This window comes from Dacryopinax primogenitus (assembly GCF_000292625.1).
Source record: "Dacryopinax primogenitus strain DJM-731 SS1 chromosome Unknown DACRYscaffold_2, whole genome shotgun sequence".
NCBI lineage: Eukaryota > Fungi > Basidiomycota > Dacrymycetes > Dacrymycetales > Dacrymycetaceae > Dacryopinax > Dacryopinax primogenitus.
This window is the reverse complement of record NW_024467199.1, coordinates 1,912,368-1,922,433: the sequence shown is the minus strand read 5'-3', so window position 1 is coordinate 1,922,433 and position 10,066 is coordinate 1,912,368. Positions and strand designations below refer to the sequence as shown.

Sequence of the window (10,066 nt, the reverse complement as noted above, 5' to 3'; positions counted from 1 at the left end):
CCGCCCCCCCCCCTCCCCCCTTGACCGCTGCGACTCGTTCTGGGAATGAGAACAATCCTGCGACTCACCGAAGTTGCGCATGTGAACGAGGACGCGTAAAAGGTGTTCACTTAGGACACTATACAAAGAAGGAAGGACGCACCGCCCAGGGACAGTATGTACGTAGTGACGTTGCGTCGTACGAGATCGTTGACAAAGTCTAACTGCGTTGAGAGACAGTGAATTGTCCAGCTTTGCATTAAGCCATGTTTTGGTGGCAAGGTAACGCGTGCGCACGCGGTGGATACCTGACGCCGGTCCTCAAGGACGCGACCCGTCTCTGTCAGACCGGCTGGTCCGCGTATCGTCTTATGCTTCATCATCTTTGTTCACGTACTGCCCATACACATCGCTCTTTTATTATACCAGAGCCTATGAGCTTGAGCAACGCAGCAACGCTCTGATCGGGTGATATTAGCTCGAAGCTCTTCAACTGGGATCGAACTGGTATGAAGATTCCCAAAAGTGTACGGACGAATCCTGGATGAAGGAGGAGCACGGCTGCGACATCGATCAGTCCCATTCTGGCTCCGTCATGCATACAGCAGCACGATAGCTAGAACATACCTATCTGCGGATTCTCGTGCCAGAGTTTCGCAGCGATCAAGTTTACTGCAGCCTTGGTGCTCCCATAGCACATGATAGGCATGGACAACTTCGTCCCTAGTTCGACACTCCTGGCGCTGGTGGACACAAGGACGAACTTGGGGTTGTAGCTCTTTTTCAGCAGGGAATCTGCAGCTTGGAAGAGGACCAGTGGGTCAAGTGCGTTTCCCTGATTCATTTATCATGATTGTTTCTGATCACAGGATAGGACGCTACCTCGAAGTGCTCCTCCGTGGCGTCCAAAGAGACCCTCTGTACCTGGCTGATACCCGTTCTTCATCCCGGCAATAGCGATCATAACATCCAACCTCCCAACCACTTTCTTGATGGTCTCCACGTTAGCGTCGCCCTCCCCCGCAGCGCGCAACTTTACGACGTAGACTCTGCCGGGGTGCTTGAGCGCGAGCGCTTGTTAGGGCTGAGGCAGACGCTGGGTCGCGTGCTCCGGCGAAGACGATCATATCGGATCGAGCTGTCAGTTGGGTCATGAGAGCCAACCTTGTGAGGAATTCAGTATCGCTTGAGGAACTGGATAGAGTGGCATTCGGACACCGCGGGTTGCGCCCGAAATAAGATAAACTGTAGGTGTCATTCCTATAGATTGTTGCCAGCTGCCGAGACGATGGTTCACGATCTTCGGTCAAGTGAATTGTTCTCCCTTTATACCGTTTCAAAGAGGGTGCTAATCCATCATCTGTAGTTCCTACACCTTCGTTCGCCATCCTCAATGTCCGACAGTCTTCTGTTATAACATCATGTTGTCAAAGAGTTCCTCCCCAACCTGCCTAAGATCGAGGCGGTCGAGACTCGCTACAATCACCCCCGCGAACACGGCAAGACGCTGTTTACGAGCTCACCGAGCAGCCAGAAAGGCGTCACACCGGCTACTCTGGTATCATTGCTGCTCAACCTTGCAGTAGAGCTTTACAAATCCCTTGGTGTGGCACAGGAAGCGACAAATACCGCTGCTTTGGCATCAACAGCACGACACGTCTTCTTGAACTTGTCTATGTAAGTCTTCGAGTTTCCCACGGTCCACTGGATTGCAAGTCAATTGGTTCAGATCGCCACCACCGGGGTGTTTGGAGGACCAGTACCATTTGTCCAGGCTTATCCGTTTCGTCCGCCGTCACGTGATCGCACCAACTCAGCACCACCTCTCTTACGTCCGTTATCGCCAAACAAGTTATCAATTCCTGCTGATTAGGCTGTCGCATTCACATTCCATCGGTTCAAATACCACGAGTCGTGGTGAGCTCAGCATTATCGTATCTTTTTATGGACCATTCTCTAATATGCCGACTTATCACCAGGGCGACATAGAGCCATCCCAGTTGGTGAACTTCGGGCCTTCTCCCTCGCGCTTCTCAGCCGTCTCCAGAACATTCAGAATCCCTTTCGCGCACTCCTCGCTGGTGATCATCGGAATATGGGCCATTTCGGGGGATCGTGCGATGGCGTAGGCTGACATGTCCGTATCCACGAGGCCAGGGTGGAACGAGATGGAAACTGGAGGTCCGTAAGTCGCGGCCTACTTCACAGAAATCAAGCTGAGACGTACTCAGATCAGGGTACTCATGATACAACTTCGCAGACAACCAGTTGACCGCAGCTTTGCTAGTCCCATATGCAGTGGAATTCGCTCGCACCATTGTTCCCCCGGCAATGCTGCCAACATAAGACGAAACAACCGCGAACTTGGGCTTTGAAGTACTCTTTTGGAGGAGTGGATACACATTTTGGAACAGAACAAGCGGACCAAGAACATTGACCTATGTGACCCACATTATTGACGACTAAATTGAAGGAGCGTTGCTTACCTCATAATGTTCCTTCATGGCCTCCATCGGCACTTCGAGAGGTGTATAGAGAGCATTCGAGATGCCGGCATTGGCAATCACAACATCCAGCCTTCCAGCTACCTCTTCAATATTGGCGACCGCAGCGGCGTTGTCTTCCTTGTTCGCTGAGGTGAGCTTCACGATGTGTACTTTGTCTGGGTACTTCGACTGAAGAGCGTGCAGATCTTTGGCTGATGCGGGATCGCGTGTGCCAGCGAAAACGATCGTTTCTGGGAGCGTGGCAAGTTGTGTCACTAGTGCAAGCCCTAATGTGCCTTCAATGCCAGCTTGGCAAGAGTCCAGTGAGGTACGTACCAATACCACGGTTGGTGCCGGATACGAGGTATACCGTTGGTGCCATAGCGAAGTTAGGTGATAGCAGTATCTAGACGAAGCTCGTGGAGAGTGCAGATGCATTCCGCTCACTCGAGGAGCACTTATATCATGACCTGTTATCAATGCAGCAGGGCTGAGAGATGAGTTGCCACGTCACTCTAAAACAAATGAGCCATCTGACACTTTCGCCGATTACCTGCGTACCGTACCTTCCTCGTCCCTGAGTATACAATGAACATTACGAGGTCTTCTGATCGGGAGGGTGGGTTGCTAGGTTTGATAGTTTTTCGTGTCGCACGTATGTAAGGTGCATTCCACAGATCGTCTGATCCGCCTCTGCGGATTGTTCCGCAAGGAAGATCCCAGATGTCAAGAAACATCGGCTCGCTGCTTCTGGTACCTTGAAGTACTGTCATGATGTGGTGAATTGAATGCTACTATATCCTGACATGTACAATCCTCCCGCGCGTGCTCCCCTATCACCAGGTTGATGTCGAACTCTCGAAGTCCAGGAACTTCGGGCTCTTAATCTCTTTCCTGGCCCGCTCCATAGTCTTCAGAATTCCTTGCGTCGTAGTATCGGCCATATCAGGGCCGTCTCTGCCATGGCAAATGCTGGCATGTTTCATAGGCGTGAATTGTGAGGCTTGATCTTTACCATCGCTGTTACTGCTAGTCACTTGAATGCATGTGTATTCGGGCGGTTCAGCATTGAGGTTTGTCTTGCGAAGAGCATACCCGCTGGGAAAAGCACGGGCGTGACGCTCCTTCTGCCATCAACGACTGCTTTCAACATTGAACTTTTCGGAAATCAGATCTATATACAATGGCAAACACCTCACACAGATTCCCAAAGCATAGCGGAACATTGCACCGCTGTCATGGTGACCAATTCACCAAGGCAGGGCGGATCCATCATAACTGGTCATCTTCGGCCCACTCTCATCCCGCTTCGCCGCATCCACCACCTTCAGGATCCCAGCTGCGCTCTCCTCTGTTGTAATCATTGAAAATTTTTCAATCAGCTCAGGCATATGTGAGATCGCATTGGCTGCCATGTCCGTGTCGACAGTGCCAGGGTGAATTGGGAGGGAGACTACAATTTAACAACATTCAGCCAGGCTGTTGCTTGTGGAGGAGTGCGCAAGGGACGTACTCAGGTCGGGATACTCGTAATAGAGTCTTGCTGCCAGCCAGTTGACAGCAGCTTTACTCGTTCCATAGGCAGTGGCTTTGATGGGGGGTACAGTCCCGACCTGGATGCTTCCCAGGAGGGACGAGACAGGGAAAAACTTGGGACTAGAAGTGCTGGTTTTAAGAAGCGGGTATGCAGCCTGGAAGAGGGCGAGAGGACCAAGGACGTTAACCTTCAGGGCGTGAATCAGAAGGCATTTGGAGGAGGACAGCGAATGAATGCGAACCACGAAGTGCTCTTGCATAGCGTCCAGAGGCGTATCCAAAGAGGAATAGAATGCATTCGAGATCCCGGCATTTGCAATCACAACATCCAGTCTCCCAGCAATCTCGCTCACTTTGGCGACGGCTTCTTCGTTATCCTGTTTGTTGGCCGAGGTAAGCTTGACGAGGTAAACCCTCTCTGGGAACTTGGACTTGAGCGCTTGCAATGCTAAGGCTTTGGTGGGGTCGCGGGCACCAGCGAACACGATCACGTCGGGACGAGCTGCCAGTTGTTCCACGAGGGAAAGACCTTGATAAATTAGTGAATATCAATAGATGGTGGGGTCAACAAAGGTACGTACCAATCCCGCGATTCGCGCCCGATATCAGGTATACAGTAGGTGACATGGTCTGGTGTGATGTGTGAAGCTCAAAGGGCTGTGGGAAGGTGCTGAGAATTGGTGTCCTGTCTGGTCCCCATCCGATGACGTTTTATATTATTGGGATGCGTGGTGCTGAAGGAAACCACGACGTTGGAAGAGTAAGCAAAGCAGTGAGCAGAAGTGGCCAGCGGTAAGCACCTGATTACGCAATCCTCCTCCACAGCCCAGTGTCTCGGATATCCATGGACGATATCCTTTCATCTCACGCACTCGAGATTCCAGAATGTGCGGCAAAAGGGTACGCAGGTTATTTCCAGTAGCTGGTTGCCAGGGTCTGGATTTCGCCAGCTAATGCTCATGGGGCATCACGGGACCTAAGTCACGAGAGAGTTCGTCCGACAGTTGTCCAGTAGTCGTCCGACGACCACAATTGTCCGCAGTTCGGCATCTGATACTCCGTTGCTTTGCAATAATATTTCACCGCCAGAATGTTCGCAGCGGCGAAATGACGTATCTGACATGACAAACCCTTCAACTGCGATAATCACGGATGCCCAGTGAGTCAGCGCCTCATAGCGTCAGCTGCAAGTTCTTCAATCAAGGTTCGTGTCTTCACGGAGTGTGGCCTAGCCAGGGTAATATCTATCAAAGGAAGTCAACAACGTGTCTGAGAAAGCTGGGTCGGCCATATTAGCTAGGTATTGTAGAGAACCGTTTTGTTTACCTGCCATGTGTCGCTCCATCAGGTCGGAATGTCCTCGGACAGGGAAGATAGCTCGACCAATATGTCTTCCAGATCATACGGCATCCCCCTAGCCCAGGATTGGGCATATGCACCTTGTACTTGGCCTTAACCCCGTGATTTGCGTACACCGGCAAAGACCATAGTGCCCGGACACGATGCGTGTTAGTTCAGTGTCTACGTTGAGTTCAGTCTATGCTGTGCATGTAGATGAAAGTATTGAGACCAGGATGCGCACCTATCCCACACAGTTAGCACACTTGAGAATGGGCATGCTGAAGACGACTTGCACCAGACGTGGGATTGCTTAGAACTCGCGCTCTACGTCAGCGATAGGGTTCCCAGGAATAACTCAGTTCGGTTCCGACGATTGGAATTTGTCCCTTCTAAAGTTGGGTGGGATGAATCTGCAGATTACATTTAAAGAATGATGACCACCTCGCACAGGTCCTCAGAGAACGTCGTGCAGTGTCATTTCGTACATCTATCGTGGACTAATTACCAAGGCAGGGTGGATCCATCGTAACTGATCATTCTCGGCCCGTTCTCGTCTCGCTTCGCCTCATCCACCACCTTCAAAATCCCAGCAGCGCTCTCTTCCGTAGTAAGCATGGGAAAACTTTCGATCAGCTCAGGCGCATGTGGAATGGTATTGGATAGCATGTCCGTGTCCACAGTGCCAGGGTGAATTGGTAGGGAGACTATAGGTCAACAGCGCTTAGACGGACTCGCTTCTGGAGTGCTCGAGGGACTTACTCAGGTCAGGATATTCGTGATAGAGCCTGGCTGCCAGCCAGTTGATAGCAGCCTTACTCGTTCCATACGCAGTAGCGTTGAGTGGGATTGTAGTCCCGACCTTGATGCTTGCAGCAAGGGATGATATAGGGACGAATTTGGGGTTCGAAGTGCTGGCTTTGAGTAGCGGGTATGAGGCCTGGAAGAGAACGAGGGGGCCAAGGACATTTACCTTTAGGCCGCGTATCAGCACTGCTTCGCCCAGACAAGCGAATGAAAGCGTACAATGAAGTGCTCTTGCATAGCGTCCAGCGGGACATCCAAAGAAGAATAGAACGCATTTGATATTCCTGCGTTGGCAATCACGACGTCTAGCCGACCAGCAATCTCCTTCACCTTGGCGACGCCTTCTTCGTTATCTTCTTTGTTCGCAGAGGTAAGCTTGACGAGATGTACCCTGCCTGGGAACTTAGATTGGAGCGTTTGCAAGGCTGTAGCCTTCACGAGGTCGCGCGTGCCAGCGAATACGATCACGTCGGGACGAGCTGCAAGTTGTGTGACCAAGGAAAGACCTTTATCAGTTGGTAAGAATAGGTTTGCAGTACGGTGAACAAAGCGACCTGCCAATTCCACGGTTAGCGCCAGAGACGAGGTACACAGTGGGTGACATAGTCTTATGTTGTTTTGGAAAATTCAGGCGGCGGCAGAGGCGCTGAAAGGTATTGCACTACAGTCGTACTTAACCGGCGAGCTTTGTCCTTTGAACGGGCATGGTGATCATGGAAAGCATGCTGGCGCGCAGTGACTGCGGCAGAAAGCACGGATGAGAAGGACTAAGCACCTTACGGAATGCCGCACGGAAGAAGCAGCATCGAGCACGACTTGATATGGAGGATGACTCAAGTCCAGTCATGAGAGGCTTGTCCAATGTGGGGCCCGTAATTGGGTTTCATTGACTTATTTCCACGGCCGAGGGCCGATGTGATCCAGCTGCTCCACGCACCACGGGAGGGACTTCGTTCATCTTCGTCGCTTGTCCGCAGAAGGACAAGGTGGGATGGTCCTCAGTTCGTCGTCACACGCATGCTGCTTCGCGATCAGTTCATGCCGAAATGACCGAGTAATCATGCTTACGCTCATATACTCCTCATTTCTAATGGTAGTTCAGGCCCAATAATAGATCTAAGCCAAGTCTAACAGAAGCTGATCATGTATCACAAGCTCAAGCCACGTTTTCTTTGAACCCCAGAATAGACCAGTCTATCCAAAGGAAGTCGAGATAAGACCAGCGTAAAATCCTGGGTGATTCGTAAGCCGTTGATAGGGCGACTTTTCGCGGTCTTGCTTGTTTTGAGGTTGGCAATCGTTTTCCTCCTGACTTCGGGGCATGTGCTCCTCTAAGAGTGAGCAAATGGGACAAAACTCAGCCTCACGGAGCCAGAATCATCTGGTACCCATACCGACTGAGGTATACTGCAGTTCTGCATGGTTTGGTAGTCCCTGCAGCAGTATGATCTGGTATTTGTTGTATCTGACATGGTACTACTCGGTATTACATAGTATCATCTCAGTATGCAATGCAATACCAATTGATACTGAACTATACTGTCTCATACCAATCATTTTGGTATTCCGGTATTGGTACAGTGTTCATATGCATTCTGTGGAGACCCCATATTACTCCTCATAGTCACAGCACCATATTTCTCAAATGTACATTCTTCCTGCTCACCTAAGTGCTCACTCGGGGTCTACATCAGCTTCTGGTGTTCTCTTCTGAACCTGATCCACCTATGTAATTACACTACTGCACCCAAACATTGGTAAATACTGAAATGCTTCTTTCCATCAATTCTCCTTTGTGATGATTCCCAATGCATCTTTTGGTGCCTCTGGCTTCTGTTTACTGTGGCATACCATATGTTCACATAGCATACCTTTTTTTCACCTTGATCTCTGTCTTCTTTCCTCCCCCTTTCTATCTATGCTCTCATTCTGTCTGTGATATGTCTACACTTGTATGGGACCTCCCCACACCTTGCCTCTCTGTGGTGTCTCTGACACAGTGATGCTTGTGTTGGAGGTTCACAGTTCCCTCCACTCACCCAGGTCTTCCTCAAAATGGTGGCAGTAACATCCCACTCCATACTGCAACCCTTGCCATACCCTGCCATCACTGTGGCCATGCCTTAGCCACCCATTCTCTACCATTCAATGCATTATCCACAATGACCTTGTACCCCACCATTTCTACCAATCCAGCTCCTCTGGTGCCATCCAACCTACCTGGTCCTCCAGCCAGCTCACATCCATATTGCCCAAATGACCCTGCTCTATTAGCAAATCTTCTCAGCATCTTGGCCCCTCCAGATTTCAGTGACTCTAGCACACAGGATGCTATTTGCCATTTGGTTTCATTGCAACAAGAACAGCACCTTATGGAACAACTACAGGACTCTGAAAACTGTATCACCTCAGAGAATGTGCTCTAACAGTGTGCAGCTCAATACTGCACCTCACCCAGAAGGTCGACATGTGCACCAACATCCTATTCACACCTGCCATGTCCTTCTGCCTGGTACAGCAAATCACATTGAGATTATGGTTCTCCTTCAGGTGTACTCTGCCTATCCAAATGCCCTTGACATGGTTTGTTCAAATCACCTGCACTTATTCAATTCCTGTGTTATATTTGTCTGTTCCAGTCTTGTTGCTCAGGAAATAAGCAATTTGTCTGGTCTCAACTCTCTTTTGTCAAAGCATAAGAGTGTTTCTATTGTCCTCCTACATGCAATTCATCCTCAAATATCCTTTCAGATCAAATGCATCAGGCCTCCTTTGCCTCACAACATTACCCAGCTCTACACCTGCTGCTTCATTGGTTGCCATAGCAGCATCACTTTTCCCACATGTTCAAATACTGCTGCCTTCTGACCAATTATCCCACATGGTCCCATGGGATATTGCTCAGTATACTCTTTTCCCGAAGAACAATACAATGGTTCCCTGTTCTCGCATGCCATTCACCCTTGGGGACATGGTAAAAATACTGTCCAGATTTGTTTGCCCCCAGCTGAAGGCACTTGGTATTCCTTTAATTGAATTTGGTATGCCATTGGTACAAATCCCTTTTTTGGTGGGCAACTGACATTGCTCTCCAAGCCCTGACTTATGGAGACCTGGATGACAATGCCCAATGTAATGCTGAATGGCTGTTGATGGATCATTTTGTAAGTGATACTGACACTTCTGGTCAACATGTGGCTAAGTGTCAGGGCACCAGCTCATTGCTTGGTCAAGAGACATGACTAAGCCTTTATGACATGGAAGTAGCTGGTATACCTTGGCATGTGCTGGAACCTGCTGGAAGGATTGGATGGTCAGGTGACCTGCTGTGCATGGCTGTGCATGACCTCATATGACCTCATCCTTGGTCATATGACCTGATCACCTGACTAGGCTGAGTAAGCAAGATGTTCTACCAGGTTCCACCACAGAGGTATAAATATAAGGCCTACTCTGCCTGGGGACTGTCTCTTCAGACTTGGTCTCTTAGGATCATCCACAGGTACCTATACTGTAGATAGGTCTTAGTCATCAGGTCTACTCCACTTCCTTGTTGCCTGCTTAGACTCTTGGCACTCTTAGGTGAGCAGACTTAGTCAGCCTGTGTTGCCCTAACAGAAGACCAAGTCTCCAAGTGACAACCTCTGCTTCACCACTCCACCTCTACTCTTACCTGCCTTTACTCTTACCACACACACCCAACACCTGCCTTATTCCATATCCACCATTATGGAACAAGCAGAAGAATTCCCTGATCCCATTTCTATTCTTCAAGCACAGGTCCTAGAGCTGACTCAGCAGCTCCAACAGCTTATGACAGCTTCCTGGAGTAATCAGCCTACAGCCCCTGTGTCTAATCTCCAACCCAATAGTAACTATGACACCACTACCTATGGTGACAATAGTCATGGAAACCAGAG

At 49.9% G+C, this 10,066-nt stretch overlaps 4 protein-coding genes across 4 annotated transcripts; all 4 read right to left on the bottom strand.

Moving 5' to 3' along the window:
- Positions 1-358: 358 nt before the first annotated feature.
- On the bottom strand, positions 359-1,133 carry DACRYDRAFT_104375 (uncharacterized protein; the record flags this gene model as incomplete). Its single annotated transcript, XM_040767920.1, has 4 exons — positions 359-540; positions 607-814; positions 857-1,028; positions 1,075-1,133. The coding sequence occupies 4 exons, from the start codon at positions 1,131-1,133 to the stop codon at positions 359-361; spliced, it is 621 nt and encodes a 206-aa protein (XP_040632779.1).
- An 818-nt stretch (positions 1,134-1,951) lies between these two features.
- On the bottom strand, positions 1,952-2,847 carry DACRYDRAFT_104374 (NADP-binding protein; the record flags this gene model as incomplete). The annotated part of the gene is made up of 4 exons (XM_040767919.1): positions 1,952-2,154; positions 2,207-2,417; positions 2,466-2,752; positions 2,802-2,847. 4 exons carry the CDS (start codon positions 2,845-2,847, stop codon positions 1,952-1,954), a joined length of 747 nt encoding a protein of 248 aa, XP_040632778.1.
- Positions 2,848-3,715: 868 nt separating this feature from the next.
- DACRYDRAFT_75306 (NADP-binding protein) lies at positions 3,716-5,271 on the bottom strand (the record flags this gene model as incomplete). Its single annotated transcript, XM_040776125.1, has 5 exons — positions 4,802-5,271; positions 4,583-4,735; positions 4,244-4,530; positions 3,979-4,189; positions 3,716-3,918 (listed from the first exon to the last, which is right to left on the bottom strand). The coding sequence occupies exons 2-5, from the start codon at positions 4,626-4,628 to the stop codon at positions 3,716-3,718; spliced, it is 747 nt and encodes a 248-aa protein (XP_040632777.1). The 5' UTR covers positions 4,629-4,735; positions 4,802-5,271.
- Positions 5,272-5,843: 572 nt separating this feature from the next.
- On the bottom strand, positions 5,844-6,750 carry DACRYDRAFT_104372 (NADP-binding protein; the record flags this gene model as incomplete). The annotated part of the gene is made up of 4 exons (XM_040767918.1): positions 5,844-6,046; positions 6,102-6,312; positions 6,366-6,625; positions 6,693-6,750. 4 exons carry the CDS (start codon positions 6,748-6,750, stop codon positions 5,844-5,846), a joined length of 732 nt encoding a protein of 243 aa, XP_040632776.1.
- Between the last annotated feature and the right edge of the window lie 3,316 nt (positions 6,751-10,066).